The sequence below is a fragment of the Chiloscyllium plagiosum genome, unplaced genomic scaffold (assembly GCF_037043375.1).
Source record: "Chiloscyllium plagiosum isolate Xiang-an unplaced genomic scaffold, Cpla_swu_hap1 HiC_scaffold_33, whole genome shotgun sequence".
In the NCBI taxonomy this organism is placed as follows: domain Eukaryota; kingdom Metazoa; phylum Chordata; class Chondrichthyes; order Orectolobiformes; family Hemiscylliidae; genus Chiloscyllium; species Chiloscyllium plagiosum.
The window spans coordinates 4,637,462-4,663,662 of NW_028270171.1; the positions used below are offsets into that span (position 1 = coordinate 4,637,462).

Genomic DNA, 26,201 nt, shown 5'->3' on the forward strand with positions numbered 1-26,201 from the left:
AGGGATAAAGAGGAAATGATTCCAACCTAGCTTCACTTTGAGCCAGTTTGCGAATCATTGATCATTCTCCTTTGGATGTAGAACGATAATAAAATTCCAAACAGTTCCTGCGTACGAATTCCTCTGGTTCAACACCAGGTATGATTCAGAGTATTGAAGCCCAGCTTTCTTACTGTCCACTCCCTGAGGCTGCATGGTCAGTGGACCGTGTGGTGGGATTTGATCCTGAGCGTTCCCAGACTGGCTTGTTATTCCTGGTTGTGCCTCATGGATATTTCTGAATGTGCTTTTTCACTTATTCTGGTGTCTAATACTCACGCACACACCCCAATCAAACAGGGAATTCCAGGAAACACGTCACATGTCCCAACCTCTGAGCCAGGAGACCTGAGTTCAAGTCTCACCTGCTTCAGAGGGGCATCATAAAATGTTAACTGAAATATATCTGAAATTCTCATTGTTCCACTCAAGTCTGTCCATGGCCTCATCCCCATCTCACCCCCAACTCTGAAACCATCTCCATCCTTACAACTCCTTGAGAGACCTACACTCTGATAATTACAAGTTCTGGAATTTTCCCCCCTGAACCTTTCTCTTCACTGTTAAGATGATCCTTAAAACCAAGTTCTAAGAGCAAAGTTTTGACCATTCATCCTGTTATATGCTTATGATTATGATGTGGTTATGTAGCCCTGTGTTAAATTTGCTCTGAACTGCAATTCTATGAAGCACCTTGGGCTGGTTTTAAGGTATAAAAAGTGCTATGCAATTGCGAGCTGTTAAATCCAACCCAGGGGTGGAAAAGAAGGAAGTTTTTTTTTTCCGTAGTGTCAGAGCAACTTACTGCAGATGCTGGAATACGTACTGAAAACAAAAAATGCTGGAAATCACAAGGGGTCAAGCAGCATCCATGGAGAGACAGCAAACTAACAGTTAAAGTCTAGGTGACCCTTCACCAGAGCTGATGTTCTGTTGAAAAGTCATCTAGACTTGAAATGTATCCATCTCTGTCTTGAATATATTCAGTGGCCCGGCTATCAGTGTCCTGTGGTAGAGAATTCCTCAACCTCTAGTGAAGAAATATTTCCTCATCTCAGTCCTCAATGGAATGGGCTCATCGGGCTACAAAAAGGTCAAACTCATTCCATCAAGACATTGACATCTGCTTGAACCCAGAGAAGGAATGACTCACATTGTTAGATTGTCAGTGAGACACACACCCACCCCCTTTTGACAATGTGGCCTCAGCGTGAAACGTAGGCTGAAGATTCACTTGGAACTGTCGCAAAAGTTTACAAAAATTACAGGCTAGACATATTTTAATATATTATTTCTGTATAAATATTACATTTGGTACATCTAGAAGAATAAGTCTGATTTGGCACAAACCAAATATTCAAAGCATGCATTTAAATAAAATGGGAATAAACAAATGTTTAAAAAAATAATATTTGTATGAACACTTCTTTGAAGCAATCTCTCCAAAATTTCCAACAACAGAACTCTTTCCAACAAGCTCGAATGGTTTTTTATAAATAGATTTCCGTTATTGAATCCCAAATAGTTTCAGTGTGATCCATCTTTGCTTATTCTGAAATCTTAACTCCCCCATCTCTTTCTTCATAGCAACCTGTAAATGTACATCATCATTTATGTAGCTTGCTGCCATTCTGGAGTTACGGCCTACTCTGTCACCATGACACTGATGAGCCTAACTGGAGTTATTCCTCCCACCCTCAATTTAATGCACTGAGGGGATTCCAGAACCTTCTCTGAAATCAATTTCACCCACCCTCGTTCAGATCTTAGTGGCTGTTATTATCAACTAACATTACATTCTTCGTTGATTTTGGAAGTTGGGAGGAGAACGAAACAAAAAAAAGAGATAACATTTCTGCCGCCTAGGTTTCGAGAGTGACTCCACACACCAAGAGTTGAATTAATTGTGACCTTTCATCCGGTACACACATACGCCACGAGATAGCTGGACTGCATAACTCTCACATGATGAGGTAAACTAAGTGTTTCAGCCAGTATGTCTTTCTCTTTTTTTATTATTACTAAAAAAAAGACTCTGCAAAGTCATCTTTTCTTCCTTTGCATTGTGGCGTTGTACTCAGGCCCAGTTTGGATCTGGGAGGGTGGACGCACATGTGCTATTTTAATGTCCTCAGTGTCTGTCCCCTGGTCAGCTCCTTGGCCTCCCAGGCCAGAAGCAGGATGGTTATTCCTGCAGAAGTCAGCCACCCAAGAGGGTGCTGTTAGGAACCCTTGTTGGTCAACGGTATAAAATTGTTTGGTGTCCCTGCCTTTTGAGACAGTGTCCAAAGTGCCTGTGCTGTTACATTTTTTGATTGGAGTGGGTGGTGATCGCGATGGAGAGAAGAGGGAGGATAGAGAGAGGCTGCTCAGTGTCTCAGACTGCTCGCTGTTGGCCCTCAGGGAGTGGCTGATCCCTTCCTCATCCGAGGGGTCCATGGAGTCCTGATATGTGCATCCCGGGCTGGTGCTGCCCCCGCTGCTTTGACTCCTTTGGCGTCCCCTCATCATCTGGAGCCCTCGGCTCGTCCGATGTTGGAAGGGGTTTATCCGGAGAGGCGGGGTGAAGGAGGGAGTGTTTCTTTGGGCTGACAGAGCGGTACAGACCATGGGGAGAGCCAGCGTGCACTGAGGTGACACCGCCAATCTCAGGCTGTTCTCTAGTGTTGTCTGAAGGCTGTCCACTGAACCGTCACTCAGGGAGGTATCACTGATGGCAACCTGAGGAGAAATAAAACCAAATGTTAGGGCCCCAGTACACTCCGTGATGACAAACTGCTCTCATCTTGCTCTTCATGAAAGGGAAGTCTTTGGAGGGTCCTATTTCTCTTGGAGTGATCAAATATGAGCAGTGTGTGCAGACAGAGACACAGTCAGGCACACAAGATGATTACTGACTTCCCAACAATGCTATTATACAAATATTGAAATATCTCTCTCTGCTGAAAGCCAAGAATTTCATAAAGTAAATATGCCCTTTGTGGAAATTCTTAGATATTATTTTAATAATTACAGGTGGGAATCCTTTATCCAAGAACCCCAGGACCGACTGTTTGCTAGTTAAGGATATTGTTGGCTTTTGGATATACGGATAGGGAAGAAGGCGTATGGTATGCTTTCCTTTATTGGTCAGAGTATTGAGTACAGGATTTGGGAGGTCATGTTGCGACTGTACAGGACATTGGCTAGGCCACTATTGGAATATTGTGTGCAATTTTGGTCTCCTTCCTATTGGAAAGATGTTGTGAAACTTGAAAGGGTTCAGAAAAGATTTACAAGGATGTTGCCAGGGTTTGAGGATCTGAGCTACAGGGAGAGGCTGAACAGGCTGGGGTTGTTTTCCCTGGAGCGTCAGAGGCTGAGGGTTGACCTTACAGAGGTTCACAAAATTATGAGGGGCATGGATAGGATAAATAGACAAAGTCTTTTTCCTGGGGTCAGGGAGTCCAGAACTAGAGGGCATAGGTTTAGGGTGAGAGGGGAAAGATATAAAAGAGACCTGAGGGGCAACTTTTTCATGCAGAGGGTGGTACGTGTATGGAATGAGCTGCCAGAGGATGTGGTGGAGGCTGGTACAATTGCAACATTTAAGAGGCATTTGGATGGGTATATGAATAGGAAGGGTTTGGAGGGATATGGGCCGGGTGCTGGCAGGTGGGACTAGATTGGGTTGGGATAGCAGGTCGGCATGGACGGGTTGGACCAAAGGGTCTGTTTCCATGCTGTACATCTCTATGACTCTATGACTCTATGATTCGATGACTCGATGACTCAATGACTCGATGACTGACCTGACCCTTTATTATGAATCACCTTTCAACCAAAATCAAAATAGTTATTTAACTCCAGAGATATATAGTTTAGTTGGATTGGCCAGGTTAAATTACCCATAGTGTCCAGGGATGTGCAGGCTAGGTGGGTTAGCTATGAGAAATGCAGGGTTAGAGGGATAGGGTGAGGGGTGAGTCTGGGTGGGATGCTGTTCAGAGAGTCAGTGTGGACTTGTTGGGCTGAATGGCCTGTTTCCACACTGTGGGGATTCCATTCTAATAACTCTCGAACCCGTTGTAGCCTAGTCTGTTTGGGAATGGGTTCACATTATGCCCCTCAAAAACCTTACCATATCTGTAAAGGTTTTTATTTCTTTAACTCTGCACTTATTCTTTGTCTCTGTTTGTTGCTGCAATCAACCACTTAGGACCATTTGGGACTTTTGGAAAAAATAGTTTGGTCCAAATGGACCTAAAAGTGAACATTTTTTTCCAATGGACCGAACTCAGTGAGTCTACAGGTCTCAAATAAAACCAGCAATTGCAAGTCTGGCAGCAGCTGTGGAGAGAAATCAGGTCAGAAGTCCCACGACACTAGGTTAGAGTCTGACAGGTTTATTTGGGATCTCAAGCTTTCAGAGTGACTTCACCTGACGAAGGAGCAATGCTCCAAAAGCTTGTACTTCCAAATAAACTTGTTGGACTGTAACCTGGTGTTGTATGACTTCTGAACTTGTCCACCCCAGTCCAACACCAGCACCTCCACATCGAGAGAAATCAGAGTTAACGTTTCAGGTCCAGTGAGCCTTCCTCAGAGTTTCCAGGTCTGTTTGGGTCCGTTTAGGTCTGCTTTCAAAAGGACCTTCAGCTTTTAGGTCAAATGTGTGGTTAAAGGATATTCTTTATCGTATTTCGGCAGATCCTTGGGCTTTTGGGGAAATAAATTACACTTGATATTGGAATGATGGTTGTTTTAATAAACAACTTTCTCAAGGAGATAATTTCTGATGAAGCACTTGGCTTCCAGCTTGATCAGGTGAACGAGTTGCAACGGTCAACAAGATAATAACGACAGGGCTGCAGCTAGATTGTGGGTGTGCCTCTAGTCTCAAGAAGGGTTTTATTTTAGCTTAGAATGAACTTACTGAAGCAAACATGTCTTTCAAGTAGTTCATTTGGAATTGTGTGCGCTGACTAAAAGAGTTTACAACTCTTATTAACTGAAGAATTGCCAACAGTGAGATGGACAAGCTCAGAAAAGAGAAAGAGGGAAATTTAGATGCAAGACTTCAGACTTAAAGGAAGTTCTGATCCATAGTGGCTGAAATGAAGAGCCCTATGATACTGGTGTTGTACGTGGGATGACCAGTTCAGAAATGAAAGCTCAATCCTGGAAGATGAAATTCCTGCAGATGCTGCAATCTGTACCGAAAACAACAAATGCTGGAGATCACAGCGGGTCAGGCAGCATCGATGGAGAGTCAGCGAGTCAACGTTTCGAGTCATAGTCAAGGCCAATCTTGCTGGATGTCAGTGGAAGGTCCAAACAAATCTCAGCTTTTATACAAATGTACTCAAACCCAATGATCAATCTACCAATTTCTGATATGGATTTGACTTGAGTTACTGGGGGTGTAAATCAAAAGAAAGAAATTTGAGTTAAGAAGTTTAGAATATAGAATGGTTAAGTGTTTGGCGTACGTTTAACATCTTTGAGGGAAGTGATTATTTAAGGTTGGGTGCAGTCAGTAGTTTCATGTTCTTTGATTTGGTTATCTAATAAAATTCTTTTGATTCAAACTGTGAACCTTGTGCGTTTAGAAAAAAAATGCGTTTTTGAATTCTAAAACAGATTTAAAAAGTTACTGTTCTTGACCAGGTAAAAACAATGACTGCAGACGCTGGAAACCAGATTCTGGATCAGTGGTGCTGGAAAAGCACAGCAGTTCAGGCGCATCTGAAGAGCAGGAAAATCGACATTCATCAGAAGCCCTTCATCAGAAATACAGGCAGACTGCCTGCAGGGTGGAGAGATAAGTGAGAGGAGGATGGGGGTGGGGAGAAAGTAGCGTAGAGTACAATAGGTGAGTGGGGGAGGGGATGAAGGTGATAGGTCAGGGAGGAGGGTGGAGTGGATAGGTGGAAAAGGAGATAGGCAGGTAGGACAGGTCATGGGGACAATGCTGAGCTGGAAGTTTGGAACTGGGGTGAGGTGGGGAAGGGGAAATGAGGAAACTGTTGAAGTCCACATTGATGCCCTGGGGTTGAAGTGTTCCGAGGCGGGAGATGAGGCGTTCTTCCTCCAGGCGTCTGGTGGTGAGGGAGCGGCGGTGAAGGAGGCCCAGGACCTGCATGTCCTCAGCTGAGTGGGAGGGGGAGTTGAAATGTTGGGCCACAGGGCAGTGTGGTTGATTGGTGCGGGTGTCCCGGAGATGTTCCCTAAAGCGATCTGCTAGGAGGTGTCCAGTCCCCCCAATGTAGAGGAGACCGCATCGGGAGCAACGGATACAATAAATGATATTAGTGGATATGCAGGTGAAACTTTGAAGGATGTGGAAGGCTCCTTTAGGGCCTTGGATAGAGGTGAGGGAGGAGGTGTGTGCGCAGGTTTTGCAATTCCTGCGGTGGCAGGGGAAGGTGCCAAGACGGGAGGGTGGGTTGTAGGGGGGCGTGGACCTGACCAGGTAGTCACAGAGGGAACAGTCTTTGCGGAAGGTGGAAAGGGGTGGGGAGGGAAATATATTCCTGGTGGTGGGATTCGTTTGGAGGTGGCAGAAATGTCAGTGGATGATTTGGTTTATGCCAAGGTTGGTGGGGTGGAAGGTGAGCACCAGGGGCGTTCTGTCCTTGTTACAGTTGGAGGGGTGGGGTCTGAGGGCGGAGGTGCAGGATGTAGACGAGATGCGTTGGAGGGCATCTTCAACCACGTGGGAAGGGAAATTGCGGTCTCTAAAGAAGGAGGCCATCTGGTGTGTTCTGTGGTGGAACTGCTCCTCCCGGGAGCAGATCCGGCGGAGGCAGAGGAATTGGGAATACGGGTTGACATTTTTGCAGGAGGTAGGGTGGGAAGAGGTGTAATCCAGGTAGCTGTGGGAGTCGGTGGGTTTGTAGAAAATGTCAGTGTCAAGTCGGTCGTCATTAATGGAGATGGAGAGGTCCAGGAAGGAGAGAGAGGTGTCAGAGATGGGCCAGGTAAATTTAAGGTCAGGGTGGAATGTGTTGGTGAAGTTGATGAATTGCTCAACCTCCTTGCGGGAGCACGAGGTGGCGCCAATGCAGTCATCAATGTAGCGGAGGAAGAGGTGGGGAGTGGTGCCGGTGTAATTACGGAAGATGGACTGTTCTACGGAGCCAAACAGTTTAAAGACAATATTGAACATTCTGGGAATCAATTGTGACTAAACATTCCCTTTAGTATAAATTCTTGTATTAGATTTTTCCAGAATTCCAATAGTTCCACATGTTTGTTCATCTGGGCCATTGCCCTATGCCCAATCACTCCTGTGCTAACCAACCCCATTCCCAGCTCTCAATTTCTTATGTTTTGGTGACTTTGGATAAATGCAAGGTACAACAAACTGGAACAGGACTTATACATTTAACGGTAGGGCCCTGGGTAGTGCTGTAGAACAGAGGGACCCAGGGGTTCAGGTACATAATTGTTTGAAGTTTGTCTCACAGGTAGACAGGGTGGTCAAAAAGGCAATTAGCATTCTTGCATTCATTGCTTGGTCCTTTGAGTATAGGAGTTGGAGATGTCATGTTGAAGTTGTACAGGACGTTGGTGAGGTGTCTTCTGTAATACTGTGTCCAGTTCTGATCGCCTGCTATAGGAAGGATATTATTAAACTGGAGAGAGTTCAGAAGAGATTTACCAGGAGTGGAAGGTTGGATTCATGAAGAAAGGTTGGAGAGACTGAGACCTTTTTCACTGGAGCATAGGAAGTTGACAGCTGATCTTATAGAAGTTTATAAAACTATGAAGGATATAGATAGGATTAATGGTAGGTGTTTTCCCTCGGATGGGGAATTTCAAGATTAGGAGGCATATTTTTAAAGTGAGAAGAGAGAGATTTTAAAAAGCCAGGAGGGACAAATTTTGGTTCATGTGTGGAATGAATGTGGGTACAGTTGCAATGTTTAAAAGATATTTGGATAAGTACATGAATAGGAAAGGTTTGGAGGGATATGGACCAGGAGCAGGCAGGTGGGACTGGTTTAGTTTGGGAATATGGTCAGCATGGACTGGTTGGGCCGAAGGGTCTGTCTCTGAGTTGTATGCCTTACCTGTCGTTGGAGAGACCAGGCCATGTTGGATGACTGCAGCAAGGCCCAGGAAGAGGAAGAAGCGACCTTGGCGTGCTGGGTGCTGTCAGCCTGCTCTGCTGGGGAAAGCGTCGCGGGATGGAAGAGCTCTGTTTGAAACTGAAGACAAGAGGAGGAAGAAGAAGCCTGGCGAGGAGCTACTGAGGGAAGCAACAAGAAAGCTTCATCAGGACTCTGCTCATATTTTCCAGTTATAGCTGAAATAACAACAACTACTGGCATTTACAGAGCACCTCACTTATTGTAAAACACACCACCTTACTTCATCGGAGTAGACGTCAGACAAAAGGCTGACACTGAACCACAAGAGGAGATGGTAAGACAGGTGACAAAGAGGGAACTATTAAGAAACATCTTGTAGGAACGTAGCAAGGTAATTTGAGATGTCAAGGAGTCTGTTCCTCTCTGTCTCAATTGCCTCTGTGGTTCACTGTCCAGAAACAACATCTATTCCTTCACAAACTAAAGGAACACGTCCAGGCACTGAGTCTTTATTGAATTAAACAAAAATCTGGAGGACAATAGTTCCATGATGTATTCTCCACGGCAACACAATGATCAATCAGAGCCAAGTGACCAACCAATCATGGGGATGTTATGGGGATAGGGCAGGAACAGGATACTGATTGTGGGTGATCAGCCATGATCATAATGAATGGTGGTGCTGGCTCAAAGGGCAGAATGGCCTACTCCTGCACCTATTGTTTATTGTCAATTGTCAATCAGCCTTTTCTCATGCAGTATAAATTGTTGTTCCCTTTGAGATTTGGTATTCTTGCATCGGTCCTGATGAGTGCAAGATGAAAATGTTTGATTTCTTCTTCAGTGAAAATGCAAACATTGTTTATCCCTTACACTATCAACACAGTACTCCAATAGTTGGTGCTTCTTGGAATCTTTCTCTGCCTTTCTGAATGAGAGACCTTATCTTTCTGCATAACCTTTGAGTAGTTTTCAGGACATTTTGGTGAAGAGTGATCGCTGTTGTAACACAGGCGATACAGCCATCAAATTGCACAAAGCAAATCCCTACAAACAGCAATGAGATAAATGACCTGACAGCTCCAATCTAGAACATGCAGAGAAGGGTGTATGTTGTCACAGTAACCTTGAGTCCCTGAGGGAACTGTAACACAGACTACCATGGCTAATAGGGCCAGGGGGCCCTTTTAAGCTGCACGCTCCTTCACAGCCAGTTCATAAACACCCATGACCCACTTCTGATAGGACCCTGTTTCACACATCAAGATGGTGTGAAATTGATGGCTCGGTTAAATTCTATTGCAAAAGTAGATACATTTCTTTATGAGAAACTGAATTTAACATTTATCCATGGATTTCGTACATTAAGATCTCTAACCAAGTCTTGCTCCAATATAATGAAGGTCAGCAGCATAAGATGGAACTTGTCTCTGTGATTGCAAACTAATGTATTCAAGGAAAGAAAAGTTTCTTTCACAGGCAGTGCTCACACTTCTCCACAATTTGACATGAATGGGTAAAAAGTCAATAACGTAAATTAGAGGTGGCTATGGATCCAGCATTTTAAGTTAAAATGCATTCATTAATGAAAGGTAAAATTCTGCAGTGATTGCTGTGTAATTACACTGAAAACATGTGGGAATGTGACACACAGACTAAGAATGTTTGAGCACTGTTACATTTGGAGATGAGAGGATCGCAGTTAGTCTCACGATCCTTTGTCAAAGGATGGGACAAATGTAGTTGTTACTCCAAGTTACTAACCTGCTGGAAGGTGTGAAGGCTGGAGTTGGGATTTAATTTGTGTTAGATGCAATCCAACCTTCATAGGCATTGACAACATTTCTGTGCCCATTACATCTTGAAAACTCTCCTCTTCAACAGGGAACAGTTCATTGCGGTTCCCTCGTCAGGGAAGGGAACAGGTTCCGAGAGGGTTCCCTGCTCCTGAACAGACCTCGCTGACTCCAGTGGAGGGGACACATGCAGGATGAGGAAACTGGGGCTAGGTTGGATGATGACCCTCAATCCAAAACAAAGGAAACCACCTCCCCCCAACTCCCAACTTCATCTCAGACTTGGTTCAGGAAACTGATGGACTCACTGTGAGAAGAGGGTGCTCTCTTTAAGACTGAATTGTCATTTCAGGCAGAGAGAAACACAAGGTGGGTTGCTATAAACAGCAACTAATTAAATAACAGCAACACTCAGTGTACTGCTCACCAGCAATCTGCTCCATGGGCTCCGGCTGTGTTTCTGCAACTGTTTGGCCTAAATCTGAATTCTCGACTTGCAAAGTGTAGCTGTTGTTTGGCAGTGAGTTTGTTCTGTATATCGCTGTCTCCTTCATTGTTAAGATGCTTGTGTTGCCATTCTCATGAACACCAGGTTTATTTGTCCCTTCCTGTGAACAGAAAGCACAGGTACACGTATTAGCTTGTGACGCACGGCAGCTCTGCTCCATCACACTCATCCTTCGCAACCTGCCATTTGTATAAAGTCAAGGTAAAGCCATCATGGTCCTGCTCACTCATTAGGGAGAGATGAATGGTGCTGGTTTAACCGGAGGGTCACCACACCTCAGGCAAGGGGGAGAGGTTGTGGAGGAGAGTCCTTCCTGGCAATCTCAGCTGGTGTTGGAATTGAACCCGCACAGTGGACGTTTATCGCATCTAGCCACTGAAGCTAATTGCACCTTTGATGCCCCTTTAATGCTCAAAGCGTGCTTTGTCAAACACTGTTTGGCACCAAACCACGCAGACAGAAGGAGCTGTTATACCAGCTGGTCAAAAGCTCCGCTTTGAAGAACATGTTGAAGGTGTAGTTCAGGATGGAGAGGTTTGAGTGGGGGCGTGGGGTGTTGGGGAATGGTGGTTTTGCATGGGTTCCAGATCTTAGAGTCCAGGCAGCTGAAGGCACAGCCACCAGTGGTGGAGAGATGGAAATCTGGGATGTGCAAGTGGCTGGAATTGGTGTTGGGCGAATGGAGGAGGTGATAGACACAGGAAGGACTAAGACCATGCAGGGAGTTGAAAACAGAGAGAATTCCATTTTGCCAGACTGGAACCTTTCCTGGTCCTTGCCGAAACACCTGGGTTTTTTTCTGCTCAGAACTCAGGATGTTGAAGGTAACCAAACCACAGACAGAGCACCAGGAGATCAGAGATTCTTCAAGCAAGACTATCAAAAACTGGTCAGCTGGTTCCCAATTACAGATTACGGGGTCTTGCTGTGCATCAAGTGACCACTGCACATGCAAGATGTCACAACGTTTCAAAGCAATGAACTGAGCACAAGCCACCATGGGACATAAATGTGATGGGGTCCTATATAAATGCAAGGTATGGGAGAGCATCACTGATGTTAAATGGCTTAAGCTTAACTCCTGATGGATGCGTGCCCTAAACCTAAGGCTGTGCCAGGGCATTGGCAGGAGGTTGGCACTCTGAATGTGGAGAGGATATCCTTTGCCATACCTTTTCATCGCCTTCCCTGGTGGTCAGGTGAGGTACACTGTCGTCTGAGCTCAGGTCATCAGCCAGAACGACTGACGATGATTTGTCCGAGAGGAGCTCTGAGGTCAGGGAGAATGCCTCTGTCTCAGCGAGGTGAACCTGGGAAGACACAATGAGACCTGAGTGGTTACTAGCTGCTTCCCATCCTCCAGCCCTATCCAGACCAACTCGATGGAAAGCCTTCATTTGGAACTGGGATCTTTTAAGAGAGAAGGAACAGAGGTGTCACGGGGAATTCCTTTTTAACGCAGTGAGTTCTTGTGATCTGGAATGGGAAGCAGGTTTCACAGTGACTTTCAGAAAGAAACTGGATAAATACTGAAGGTTCAGGGTGGGGGGGGCATTTGCAGGAATTTGTGAGAATAGGCAAACTGGGGCAGCACCTTAAAATATAAATGGTTACTCCTGGACTGTAGCATTTGATGAAGTGAATTCTGTTGCAAAGGAAGGCTTGATGCTTTTGAAGAAAATGGCACTGTTTGACAGAATGTAAAGTCCTCATGCTCTCCCATTAGAGATGACTGGTGGAGGTTTAACCTGATGGTGTCCATGCCCCAGGCGAGGGGAGAGGCTGAGAAGGGGAATCCTTCATAGCAACCTCAGCCAGGGGCAGGAATTGAACTGACACTATTGGCGTCACCCACTAGCAGTTCAAGCAACTGAACTAACCAACCCCAAGCTGGCAGAATGTGTTACATGAATGAGGGGCGTCTACACTAACACCATCCTTAAACCTTCCTCTTTGTATAAGTGGCATTTGATGAGGGAAAGTCGAGAGGGTTGGGAATAAAGGATGTGATTCCTAATGTAAAAACAGAAAGAATGTTGGTTGCTAAATTGCTGGAAAAGCTCAGCAGGTCCAGCAGCATCTGTGGAGAGAAATCAGAGTTAATGTTTTGGGTTCAGTGACCCCTCCTCAGAAGGGAGTTTAGATTCCCTACTGTGTGGAAACAGGCCCTTCGTCCCAACCAGTCCACACCGACCCTCCGAAGAGCAACCCACCTAGACCCATTTCCCTACGTTTACCCCTGCACCTAACACTATGGGCAATTTAACATGGCCAATCCACTCTGACCTGCACATTTTTGTATTGTGGGAGAAAACTGGAGCACCCAGAGGAAACCCACGCAGACACAGGAAGTATGTTGCCCGAGGCGGGAAATGAACGCGGGTCCCTGGCGCTGTGAGGCAGCAGTGCTAACCACTGAGCCACGTGCCGCCCCAAATTAGAGTGGTGCTGGAAAAGCACAGCTGGTCAGGTTTGCCATTCTCAGAGGGGTCTGTCAACCCTAAGCATGAACTCTGATTTCTCTCCACAAATGCTGCTGGACCCGCTGAGCTTTTCCAATGACTCCTAACGTATTTGATAGCACACTGGCAAACCTCTCGTGGACGTAACGATCATATTTCAGAATCTCTTCCAGGCTGAGTGTGAGATTTTCTTTCTTGGGAAGATTGACCTTTAACCTTTTAACCCGAAAGGGACAACAGAAGTAAAGTTTTTGAGGTTACGTACGGATTCAGTAGGATTGATGGGGGCAAGATGTTTCCACCTTGTTGGGGGAAATCAGAAACAGGGTCATGAACATAAAACAGTCACTGAAAAGACACAAAAACACAGAAGACAAACTGGTAACCTCTTGCTTGTCGTGGTGACAGTTCCGGCAGGTGGGTGAAGAGGTGTAATGGTGGAAGATAGATCCAGAGAGGTTATCAATCATCAACAGTTCATTCTCAAAAGTATCTCGTATGATTAGTGAGACACTGTCCAGCCACAAGTTCTCCTGCAGTGTTACAGAAAAACAGGAAATAATCCTTAAATTAAGACAGAACAACTTTCTATCAATGATTGTTCTGCTTGCTTTGTGTACATATCGGGTGTCTATAAAGACTTTGTCCAACTTTGAGCTGTATTAACATTGGGCAGACTTGTGACAGAAGTAAAATGTGAACAGAGGGGAGATTAAAAAGGCTTTGACAGAGCAGATAAAAATGAACTACTGGCTTTCCCATTTGTTCATGGGATGTGTGCATTACCGATATATACTGCCCGTCCCTAGTTGCCCCTTGTGAAGGTGGGGATGAGCTGCCTTCTTGAACCACCTCAGTCCATGTGCTGTAGGTAGACCCACAATGCCCTTAGGGTGGGAATTCCAGGATTCTGACCCAGCGACACTGAAGGAACAGCGATATATTTCCAAGTCAGGATGGTGAGGGGCTCAGAGGGGAACTTGCAGGGGGGTGGTGTTCCCATATATCTGCTGCCCTTGTCCTTCTGGGTGGAAGTGGTCATGGGTTGGGAAGGTGCTGCCTTAAGGAGCCTTGTGAATTTCTGCAGTGGGTCTTGTAGATGGCATACACTGCGTCGGGGGGGGAGGGGGGAGGAGGTGGGTGATGGGGGTGGTGGACGAGGTTCCCATCAAGCAGCTGCTCTGCCCTGGATGGGGTGCAGCGTCCTGCGTGTGTTGGAGGCTAACGTGTGGTTACCTGCGCAGGCGAGATGTGTTTCCCTGGGTCTGGCCTCTCTGCTTTCTTCTTGTGACCCTTGGGGCCGTTGTCGGACCCAGCGCTGCCCCCCAGGGCTGATGGACCAGCCAGCTGGCAGCAGAAACCCTGGGCCAGCTCCATCTCGATCTCAGCGTCCAGCTCGGCGTCCTCCTGGGCTTCCTTGTTGCTGTCGTCGAGGTGTTTCATGAGGACCGCCACCACCACGTTGATCAGCACGAACTGGGCGGTCAGCACGAAGCTGACAAAGTACAGCGGCGAGATCAGCTGGAGGTTACTGAAGCAACCACGATCATCGTTGGAGCAATCACGGAGGGTGTCCTGGTCAAAACAAAGACTGAGTTAGGAGGAACGGCCTCTCAGAGAAACTGCACTGACACAGAGGGGCACAGCGGCTGGCGCTGCATAGCAAGATCCCACAAGCAGGCTGGCTTTTCCTCATTGAGGTGGGTTGAGGGATTGGCCGCGGGACACAGGTAACTCATTCTGAACGCCCTCCCGCTCAGTGGTGCCCTCCTGCCCATGAGGGAGAAGGTTGGATGAACATCCATGGGCAGTCCCGCTGCGGAGGGAGGGAACGCACTGCCAGGGGCCCCAACTTTCCGACAGGATCTTTAATGCGAGGTCACGTTTGAACCCTCCACTGCCTGGGGATGGTCCTGTTGCCATTGGCGCCCCTGGGCCATTACTCAAGCTAGTTACTTAGTTTACTGCCATGTGTGGGATCTTGCTGTGCCCACGATGGATGCCACGCCTCATACACTACAAGACTGGCTTCAGCGCACTCAATGGACTGTAATGTTCAATGCGATAGCCTTAAGTGGTGAAAGGCGCTACATAATTTGTGGGCAGCAGGATGGCACAGTGGTTAGCACTGCTGCCTCACAGCCCCAGAGACCCGGGTTCATTTCCCGCCTCAGGTAACTGACTGTGTGGAGTTTGCACGTTCTCCCCGTGTCTGTGTGGGTTTCCTCTGGATGCTCCGGTTTCCTCCAACAGTCACAAAGATGTGCAGGTCAGGTGAATTGGCCATGCTAAATTACCCATAATGTTAGGTAAAGGGGTAAATGTAGGGTAATGGGTGGGTTGCGCTTTGGCGGGTCAGTGTGGACTTGTTGGGCTGAAGGGCCTGTTTCCACACTGTAAGTAATCTAATCTAAATGCGAGTCCTTTGTCTAGCTGGAACCTGCATTCCAATCTTTCTGTAACGAGGCGCTGGCAGCATCTGTGTGACTGGATTTAAAATGCTGCCAAGGCAGTGCCCTGGGTCAGTGTTAGTGAAAGGGAGGGCACCACGCAAGAACAACAACCTGCATTTGTATAGCACCTTCAACGCAGCACGACGTCCCACGGTGCTTCATGGGTGATTAGGAAACAAAACTTAACCCTTACTTTCATATTATGAGCTCTGGTGGGGATGACTAAAGGCTGGTTCAGTTTTAAGCAAAGCTGGGTGGAGGCTGGGATGATTGAGTGAGGGAACCGCAGCAGCGTGGGCCCAAGCAGCTGAGGGCGTGGGTGCTAATCAAAAATGGGAGAGGCCAGATTTGGAGGAGAGCCGGGGTGGGGGTGCAGTTGAAGGAGTGCCTGGTGAGGTTGCACAAGTTCAGGGGGTTGGTCAACTCAGCCGAAGTTGAAGAGGAATTTGAAACCAAAGGTGACAACAATTTCAGAGTGTTACAAGGGGACATAAATTTAAGGTGAAGGGTGGAAGGTATAGGGGGGGATGTCAGGGGTAGGTTCTTTACCCAGAGAGTGGTGGGGGCATGGAATGCGCTGCCTGTGGGAGTGATAGAGTCAGAATCATTGGTGACCTTGAAGCGGCAATTGGATAGGTACATGGATGGGTGCTTAAGCTAGGACAAGTGTTCGGCACAACATCGTGGGCTGAAAGGCCTGTTCTGTGCTGTATTGTTCTGTGTTCTATGTTTAACAATAGTCTGGAATTCCAGTGGTGAGCTGTCTACTCCAACCACTGCTGCCAGCGCCTCGTTACAGAAAGATTGGAATGCAGGTTCCAGCAAGACAAAGGACTCGCATTTAGATTAGATTAGATTACTTACAGTGTGGAAACAGGCCCTTCAGCCCAACAAGTCCACACTGACCCGCCAAAGCGCAACCCACCCATTACCCTACATTTACCCCTTTACCTAACAATACGGGCAATTTAGCATGGGGTGGAGGGGTATCCACTATGCTCTGAGGGAGGAAGCTCTAGGATTTAGTCCCAGCGGCACTGATGGAACGGCGATGTATTTCCAAGTCAGGATGGTGAGTGGCTCGGAGGGGAACTTGCAGGGGGTGGTGTTCCAAGTATCTGCAGCCCTTTCTCCTTCCTGGGGATGCTGCAGGTTTGGAAGGAACTGCGTTGAGTTTTCACAGTGAATTAGATATGGACGGACTGCCTGATGAAGAGATGTTGTGTAGGTTAGGTGTGTACTCAAATTTAGAAGAGTTTAAAAGAATGAGAGGAGGCCACATTGAAGCACAGAAGATTATTCAGGGACTTGATAGGATAGGTTAGGAGAAACTGTTACCCCTTGTGGGAGAGTGGAAGGTCAGGAGGCCTAATGCTAGAGTTAAGGGGTCACTCATTGAAAACAGAGCTGAGGAGGAATTGCTTCTCTCAGTGGGTAATAAGCCTGTGGAATTCTTTACCACTGAGCGCTGTCAAGGCTGGGTCATTGGCTATACTCAAGGCTGAGGTAGAGAGGTTTTTAATCAGGAAGGGAATCAAGGTTAGAGGCAAAGGCAGTGGAATTCAGAGCTATGATCGCATTGAATGGTGAGGTGGGTTTGGTGGGCTGAATGGTTTACTTCTGTTCCTATATCCTATGGTCACATGCACACACACATTCACACAAAACATTCACACACTCCTTATATACACACGCGCACACACACACAATCACACAATACATTCACATGCTCCCTACACATGCATGGGTTTCCTCCAGGTGCTCTGGTTTCCTCCCACAGTCCAAAGATGTGCAGGTCAGGTGAATTGGCCGTGCTAAATTGCCCATAGTGTTAGGTGCATTAGTCAGAGGGAAATGGGTCTGGGTGGGTTACTCTTCGGAGGGTCGGTGTGGACTGGTTGGGCTGAAGGGCCTGTTTCCGCACTGTAGGGAATCTAATCTAATCTACACACACGCACACACACACACACACACACACTCTCTCTCTCTCTCTCTCTCCCTCTCTCTCAAAGCCTCTCAGTCCAAACAGCAGTTGAATTGCACTGACCACACCATCAGCAGGAAGCCCTCCAGCACCTTTCCCACAACCCAAGCAGCAACATCCTCAAGCTCCAGCCCATTCCTTACTCCCTACCTTCATGATCCCATTCCAGTTGTCTCCAGTCGACACCTGGAACAGCGTCAGGAATGCCATGCCGAAGTTCTCGAAGGTAGCATGACGGCTCATTCCCTCACAGGGATGGTCCTCATCGCAGACTGGAAAGGGAAACGACGCAGTCAAACCTGCAGAAGTGGTGGCATCTACACCAATCAGCATTCACCCCGAGATACTCCCAGGAATCAGGGGTAATAATTCCCAGGATACAGTCAGGACGAATGCAGCCTCCAACTGGGAATGTTGAAAGTTGCTACAGAAAATGAATTTCTTGCACATTCTCCCAATGATACATAATCCAGGGGAGAGATGATGGGGGAAATGGGGCAAGAGGTGAGAGGGGTAGGAATCACTCTATCCTTTCTGGAATTCATTCCCCTCCCCAGTAACAAAAGACTGGCATGTCTATAGCATCCTTCACAACCTCCTGGTATCTCAAAGTTTCACAGCCCATGGAGAACTGTGGTCACTTTTCTTACGTCAGAAACGCAAGAGGTAATTTTCATCCAGAAAACTTCCAAAAGTAGACATTGACCACATTATCTGCTTTTGTGATGACAAACGCAGGATTTAAAAATGGCCAGGATAATCAGGCAGAGCTGTGGGATTTCTGACATCCACCTGGGGTGGGGGGGGGGGGTGCCTCACATGAACATTGAGTGTGGAAAGTCCCACTGCTGAGTGTGCAGCACTCCCTTACCATCAGTGGCTCTGATTCAATCCTCAGACTCAGAGGCAAACAATGGGACTCACAATGTGCCAGTCCTGGGATTGGGATCTTCCCACCTTCAGTGGGGCTGGATCACCCAATGTAACCAACTGATCCAGACAGTCACCTACCCAGTTTACCAAACAGTTCGACTCCCAGCGCTGCGTAAATGAAGAAAAGAAGCATGAACAGGAGACCGAGATTCCCCACCTGACACAGAGAGAGAGAGAGAGAGAGAGAGAGGGGAACAGAAAGGTCAGTCAATCTCACTGGTTAGAAAGTTAATCAGTGATCACATCACAGTGTGCCTAGGCAAAGCTGAGAGAAGAACAGGGTCTTTGATTCAACACAAACAGCACAGTTCAATCTCCTTCCTTAAAACATTTCTCTGTTCCAGTTCAAACCCTGCCATATCTCATTACCTCTGCGGGTCCATCCAGCTGCATCTGCTTTCACCTGGCAGTGTCTCTAAATTCGGAATTGCTTCATAGCCGGTCATTGTGTCTGCTCTTGTAATATTTTCTCCCTCCTAAAGCTTGTGTTCCTTTCTGTCTGCTTGAATGGTTTTCTGTCTCTCTGATCCACCCTGTTAAAATCACGACCTGTGTGTGTGTGTGTGTGTCACGCTCCGAGTAATTAAATTGGGTGATTGATTAGATTCCCTACAGTGTGGAAACAGGCCCTTTGGCCCAACCAGTGCACACCGACCCTCCGAAGAATAACCCAACCAGACACATTCCCTCTGAATGATGCACCTAACATTATGGGCAATTTCCCCAGGCCAATTCACCCTAACCTGCACATCTTTGGACTGTGGGAGGAAACCCACGCAGACACGGGGAGAATGTGTACACTCCACACGGACAGTTGCCCGAGGCTGGAATTGAACCTGTGACCCTGGCGCTGTGAGGCAGCAGTGCTCACCACTGAGCTACCGTGCCACCCCAGCACAGCGCCAGGGACCCAGGTTCAATTCCACCCACAGGTGACTGTCTGCATGAAGTTTACACATTCTCCCCGTGTCTGCGTGGGTTTTCTGCAGTTTCCTCCCACAGTCCAAAGATGTGCAGGTTAGGGTGGATTAGCCATGGGAAATTGCCCTTGGTGTACAAGGATGTGCAGGTTAGGGTGGATTAGCCATGGGAAATTGCCCTTGGTGTACAAGGATGTGCAGGTTAGTGTGGATTAGCCATGGGAAATTGCCCTTGGTGTACAAGGATGTGCAGGTTAGGGTGGATTAGCCATGGGAAATTGCCCTTGGTGTACAAGGATGTGCAGGTTAGTGTGGATTAGCCATGGGAAATTGCCCTTGGTGTACAAGGATGTGCAGGTTAGGGTGGATTAGCCATGGGAAATTGCCCTTGGTGTACAAGGATGTGCAGGCTAGCTGTGGGAACACTGATGGGGGTAGAGGAGTGGCTCTGGGTGGGATTGCCTTCAGACAGTCAGTGTGTTGAATGGTCTGTTTCCACACTGTAGGGATCCTATGACTGATTTTTCTAATGATTATCCAAGAACTACACTGAAAGGAACACTCTGCCCTTCGCCAGTAAATACAAACGCTGTAAACACACGGTCAGGGGCTGTTTGATGGGGGACAGTGTAGAGAGAGCTTTACTCTGTATCTAACCCTGTGCTGTCCCTGTTCTGGGAGTGTTTGATGGGGGGCAGTGTAGAGAGAGCTTTACTCTGTATCAATCTCGTACTGTCCCTGTTCTGGGAGTGTTTGATGGGGACAGTGTAGAGGGAGCTCTACTCTGTATCTAACCCTGTGCTGTCCCTGTCCTGGGAGTGTTTGATGGGGACAGTGTAGAGGGAGCTTTACTCTGTATCTAACCCTGTGCTGTCCCTGTCCTGGGAGTGTTTGATGGGGACAGTGTAGAGGGAGCTTTACTCTGTATCTAACCCCATGCTGTGCCTGTCCTGGGAGTGTTTGATGGGGGACAGTAGAGGCAGTTTTACTCTGTATCTAACCCCATGCTGTGCCTGTCCTGGGAATGTCACTGCGTTTTTTTTCCCGTGGGCAGATTGTTACTGATCTGAAAACCTTCCTTTCTATTTTTTTTCCTATTTATGCCCCAAGATATTATTTTTGGAAAGAATCCATCTGATTTGTTTTGAATGATTTATCCTTCAGGGCCTCTATTCTCTCCCTGGGGATCTTGTTCTGCAGAGTGACCACTCACATCATTGAAATATTATTCTGCTGATTCACATTTGAATTTAACTGTGTCCAATACAGGGGCAGTGCTCTCTGCTGTCTGGAACAAGGTAGAAGCAACTTAGATTAGATTAGATTACCCACAGTGTGGAAACAGGCCCTTCAGCCCAACAAGTCCACACCGACCCACAACTCACCCAGACCCATTTCCCTACATTTACCCTTTCACATAACACTACGGGCGATTTAGCATGGCCAATTCACCCTAACCTAACCAGAGCACCCGGAGGAAACCCACGCAGACACGGGGAGAATGTGCAAACTCCACACAGACAGTCGCCTGAGGCGGGAATTGAACCTGGGTCTCTGGCGCTGTGAGGCAGCAGTGCTAACCACTGTGCCACCGTGCTGCCCAACCCTTCATAGTCAATGTTCTCTCGAATCCGAGGTGCACCAATGATAATTGTTCCTCGCCATTACTGAGGAATAACTCCAGTTTACAGAAGCTCTCTTAATAAAACCAGTCTCCCTGTCTCTCTCACACTCTCATTGCTCCCTCTACTGTATACTTCCAATAGCCTTAATATCCTCCAAATATTGGTTTCTATTTATGGGTTTAAGTTTCTTTGGGTTGGTGATGTCATTTCCTGACATTTTCCTGTCTTCCCATTAAATCCAGAAGTGAGAGGTCTTTTTGGCCATCAGTGAAATGGCCTGCTCTCAAACAGGGTGACACAGTGGCTCAGTGGTTAGCACTACTGCCTCACAGCGCCGGCCTCGGGTCACTGTGTGAATTTTGTGTGTTCTCCCCACGTCTGCATGGGTTTCCTCTTACAGTCCAAAGATGTGCAGGTTCAGGTGGATTGGCTGGGCTAAACTGCCCACAGTGTCCAGGGATGTATAGGCTGGGTGAGTTAGCCATGGGGAATGAGGGTTACGGGGTAGGAGGTGGGCGTGGGGGTGGGTCTCAGTGAGACACTTTTCAGAGAGTTATTGTGGAAGGTCTGCTTCCACACTGTAGGGATGGTATTCTGTGTCTCTATCAGATAGACAAGAGTTCAGAGAAAGTGAAAACAACTCAGTATGTGGGTGTAAGTTTGCTCGCTGAGCTGGAAGGGTTGTTTTCAGATATTTCATCACCATACTAGGTAACATCATCAGTGAGCCTCCGGTGAAGTGCTGGTGGTATGGCCCACTTTCTATTTATGGGTTTAGGTTCCTTTGGGTTGGTGATGTCATTTCCTGTCCTTTTTCTCAGAGGGTGGTAGATGGGATTTGAATCAATGTGTTTGTTGATAGACTTCCAATTGGAATACCATGCTCCTCAGACTGCTTGTGCGTGTCTCTGTTTGGCTTGTCCTAGGATGGATGTGTTGTCCTAGTTAATACTTTTTGCTTAATACTGAGATGATTTTCTCTCGAGGTATCACCTGTACTGGTGCATCTTGGTAATAAAACTGGGCATCTAATGCCCCAAATAGGTGCAAACTCATCCGTTTAGGTCTTGCCCAATCTCACCATCAGTGGAAGGGGCAAGTATTCCCATCCTACCCTGTAGGTGGTTACCAGCTTCATTCCAATGGGGTTCCAACATGTTCCACACCCCATTCCCTGCCTCCCCACCTTGATTTCCCCAAAACAAATAAACAACCTTTTACACACCAACTCTTCCATTTCCATTGAATGAGGTGTTCAAAGGAAGCGTTTTTAAAAAATATGCCCCTATCATTTTCTTTGGGGATTAATCTTCAAACCCTGGTGACTCCAGGAGCACAGGACATGGGGGCAGGAGCAGGCCATTCAGCCCATCGAGTCTGCTCCACCATTCAATGTGATCATGGCTGATTGGATCACCCTCAGCCCCACTTTCCTGCCTTTCCCCATTAACCCTTGATTCCCCTCAGAGTTAAAATCTGTCTTTATTAAAATTCTCTTGTGGGACCTGAGAATCGTTGGCTGGGCCAGCATTTATTGTCCCATTCCTAGTTGCCCCTTGAGAAGGTGATGGTGAGCTGCCTTACTGAACCGCTGCAGTCCGTGCACAGGATTTTGACCCAGTGACAGCGAGCACAGCATTGGATTTACTTAACAACCCAACCTTATGCTTAAGATCACTCTTGCAGGGCTTGCTCGGACTCTCGGGAACCCTGACTGATTTTACCTTCAACAGCTACAGTTAATTATCATTCAAGACCAGTACACAGTGGCTGACATTCAGACTTAGCTGCTAACCAGAGATCCCTTGGTTTTGTAAGGTTCATTGGTCACCAGAAAGCCCACCGCAGTGTATTCCTGTAGAACAGCCCTCACAAATTCTCTCCAGTTTGTGAAAGCTTTGCATGAAAATGTGAAGAAAAACATGAAATCGATGGGTATGAGGCAGGCCTGTTGGTTTACCTGAGGCAGGGCCTGTACTACGGTGTCCAGGAGGGCCCTCATTCCGGTGGCCATCTTCAGCAGTTTTAGCACTGAGAAAATCAAAATGGAAAGATAAGAGTGAGGAAAGTCAAGTTTGCATTTTGGAAAGTCAAGTCAAAGCAAGTGTTTCATGCTGAATGGTAGGGCCTTAAGGAGTGTAGTGGAACAGAGGGAGATTGGAGTTCAGGTGCACGGGTTCCCTGAAAGTGGAGTCCCAGGTAGACAGGGTAGTGAAGAAAGCTTTTGGCACACTGGCCTACATCAGTCAGGGCATTGAGTATCGAAGTTGGGGAGTTATGTTGCATAGGAAGGATGTTGGTGAGTCTGCACTTGGAGTGTTGTGTGCAGGTTTGGTCACCTTGCTACAGGAAGGATGTTATTAAATTGGAAAGTGTGCAGAAGAAATTTCTAGGGATGTTGCCTGGACTCAGTGGTCTAAGTTATAGGGAGAGGTTCGACAAGTTATCTTTACAGTGTAGGAGACTGAGGGGGGAATCTTAGAAAAATGGATGAGATCATGAGAGACATGGATAGGGTGAATGCACTCAGTCTTTTTCCCAGGGTTGGGGAATCAAGGATTGGAGGGCAATAGTTTAAGGTTAGAGGGGAAAGAATAACAGGGAACCCGAGGGGTAACTTTTTTACACAGAGGGTGGTACGCATATGGAATGAATTGCCAGTGGAAGTGGCTGAGGCGGGTACATTAACAACATTGAAAAGGCATTTGGACAAATACATAAGAATTAGAAAGATATGGGCCAAGTGCAGGGAAATGGAGTTAACCTGGATGGACGTTTTGGTTGGCATGGAGCAGTTTGGACCAAAGGGCGTGTCTGTGTACTGTAGGACTCTGTGACTCTATGAGGTGCTGCACAGTCCGAGGAAGCTTGCTCAGAGACACAAACATGGAGCAGATGGGCTGAATGGTCCCTTTCTGGGCTGGGACATTCGACATGGTTACAACTACAAAATATTTTCCCTGAGGGTAGATGGCTTCACCATCTCTCTAACACCCCCCCCCTTCGCCCCCACTGCACACGCACCCCCAGAGAGCTTGCTGTTGCTGGTTAACCCTTTCAACAGTTCAGGCAATAGTTCCTTGTTACGCCGGTGGTGAGTCACATCGGGTGATCAAACCTCAGTTCCCCAATGGGGATGTGAAGGAGTGACTCCCGGAAGGAGTGAGAGCATGGAATCTAAAAGTAAGGACTAACTGGAGTTAGACAGCATTGCTACATTGCAGGAGAAATTGAGTGAGCACAGGTGGGGGCAGTGGTGGGTTAGTGGTAATGTTACTGGACGAGTTGTCTCGAGTTCCAGATCAATGTCTTGGGCCAACCATGACAGCTGGGTGGAACCTAAATTCAACCAAAAACTCACCCCTGCAACTGTGGCAATGAAACTATCGTCGACTGCTGTGAACATCTGACTGGTTCACTGATGCCCTTTAGAGAGCAAATCCCGTCATCCTTACCTGGTCTGACCGACATGTGACTCCAGACAGCACAGTGACAGGGTTGCTGTCTGAGATAGCTACGCACTAGGGGGAGGCAATGGCCTAATTGTGGCATTGCTAGACTGTTAATCCAGAGGCCTAGCTAATGTTCTGCAGACCTGGGTTCAAATCCTGCCATACCAGATGGTAGATTTTGAGTTCAATTTTTTTTAAAATCTGGAATTAAGAGCCTCACAATGATCATGAATCCATTGTCAGTTATTGGAAAAACCCATCTGGTTCACTAATGGCCTTTAGGGAAGGAAACTGCCATCCTTGGTCAAGATCAGAGTGGTGCTGGAAAAGCACAGCAGGTCAGACAGCATCCAAGGAGCAGGAAAATCGACGTTTTGGGCAAAAGCCCTTCATCAGGAATAGAGGCAGGGTGTCTGCAGGGTGAAGAGATAAATGAGAGGGGGTGGGGTGGGGAGAAAGTAGCATAGAGTACAATAGGTGAGTGGGGATTTGGGATGGAGGTCATAGGTCAGAGAGGAGAGTGGAGTGGATAGGTGGGAAGGAAGATAGGCAGGTAGGACAGGTCATGGGGATGGTGCTGAGCTGGAAGTTTGGAACTAGGGTGAGGTGGGGGAAGGGGAAATGAAGAAACTGTTGAAGTCCACATTGATGCCCTGGGGTTGAAGTGCTCCGAGGCGGAAGATGAGGCGTTCTTCCTCCGGGCGTCTGGTGGTGAGGGAGCGGCGGTGAAGGAGGACCAGGACCTGCATGTCCTTGGCAGACTGGGAGGGGGGAGTTGAAATGTTGGGCCACGGGGCAGTGTGGTTGATTGGTGCGGGTGTCCCAGAGATGTTCCCTAAAGCGCTCTGCTAGGAGGTGCCCAGTCTCCCCAATGTAGAGGAGATGGCATCGGGAGCAACGGATACAATAAATGATATTGGTGGATGTGCAGGTAAAACTTTGATGGATGTGGAAGGCTCCTTTGGGGCCTTGGATGGAGGTGAGGGAGGAGGTGTGTGCGCAGGTTTTGAAATTCCTGCGGTGGCAGGGGAAGGTGCCAGGATGGGAGGGTGGGTTGTTGGGGGGTGTGGACCTGACCAGGTAGCCACGGAGGGAACGGTCTTTGCGGAAGGTGGAAAGGGGTGGGGAGGGAAATATATCCCTGGTGGTGGGGTCAGTTTGGAGGTGGCAGAAATGTCGGCGGATGGTATGGTTAATGCGAAGGTTGGTAGGGTGGAAGGTGAGCACCAGGGGCGTTCTGTCCTTGTTACAGTTGGAGGAGTGGGGTCTGAGGGCGGAGGTGCACGATGTGGACGAGATGCGTTGGAGGGCATCTTTAACCACGTGGGAAGGGAAATTACGGTCTCTAAAGAAGGAGGCCATCTGGTATGTTCTGTGGTGGAACTGGTCCTCCTGGGAGCAGTTCCTGAAGAAGGGCTTATGCCCGAAACGTCGATTCTCCTGTTCCCTGGATGTTGCCTGACCTGCTGCACTTTTCCAGCAACACATTTTCAGCTCTGATCTCCAGCATCTGCAGACCTCACTTTCTCCTCCTGGGAGCAGATACAGCGGAGGCAGAGGAATTGGGAATACGGGATGGCATTTTTGCAGGAGGTAGGGTGGGAAGAGGTGTAATCTAGGTAGCTGTGGGAGTCGGTGGGTTTTTAAAAAATGTCAGTGTCAAGTCGGTCGTCACTGATGGAGATGGAGAGGTCCAGGAAGAGGAGGGAGGTGTCAGAGATGGACCAGGTAAATTTAAGGTCAGGGTGGAATGTGTTGGTGAAGTTGATGAATTGTTCAACCTCCTCGCGGGAGCACGAGGTGGCACCGATGCAGTCATCAATGTAGCGGAGGAAGAGCTGGGGAGTGGTGCCGGTGTAATTACGGAAGATGGACTGTTCTACGTAGCCAACAAAGAGACAGGCATAGTTGGGGCCCATACGGGTGCCCATGGCCAACCCTTTGGTCTGGA

At 47.6% G+C, this 26,201-nt stretch overlaps 1 protein-coding gene across 5 annotated transcripts in view; it reads right to left on the reverse strand.

Moving 5' to 3' along the window:
- Window positions 1–1,313: 1,313 nt before the first annotated feature.
- LOC122542112 (voltage-dependent T-type calcium channel subunit alpha-1I) overlaps window positions 1,314–26,201 on the reverse strand; it is a 483,496-nt gene continuing 458,608 nt past the window's right edge. For 3 of the 5 annotated variants that reach the window (XM_087978226.1, XM_087978228.1, XM_087978230.1), the window contains 9 exons: window positions 22,759–22,829; window positions 18,332–18,410; window positions 17,471–17,592; window positions 14,120–14,458; window positions 13,270–13,416; window positions 11,594–11,731; window positions 10,341–10,521; window positions 8,097–8,275; window positions 1,314–2,760 (listed from right to left, as the gene is read on the reverse strand). In XM_087978226.1, coding sequence (XP_087834352.1) covers window positions 2,083–2,760; window positions 8,097–8,275; window positions 10,341–10,521; window positions 11,594–11,731; window positions 13,270–13,416; window positions 14,120–14,458; window positions 17,471–17,592; window positions 18,332–18,410; window positions 22,759–22,829 — 1,934 coding nt within the window. In that variant the 3' untranslated portion in view covers window positions 1,314–2,082. The remainder of the gene's footprint in view (window positions 2,761–8,096; window positions 8,276–10,340; window positions 10,522–11,593; window positions 11,732–13,269; window positions 13,417–14,119; window positions 14,459–17,470; window positions 17,593–18,331; window positions 18,411–22,758; window positions 22,830–26,201) is intronic. The other 2 variants (XM_087978227.1, XM_087978229.1) reach the window with 2 other exon arrangements.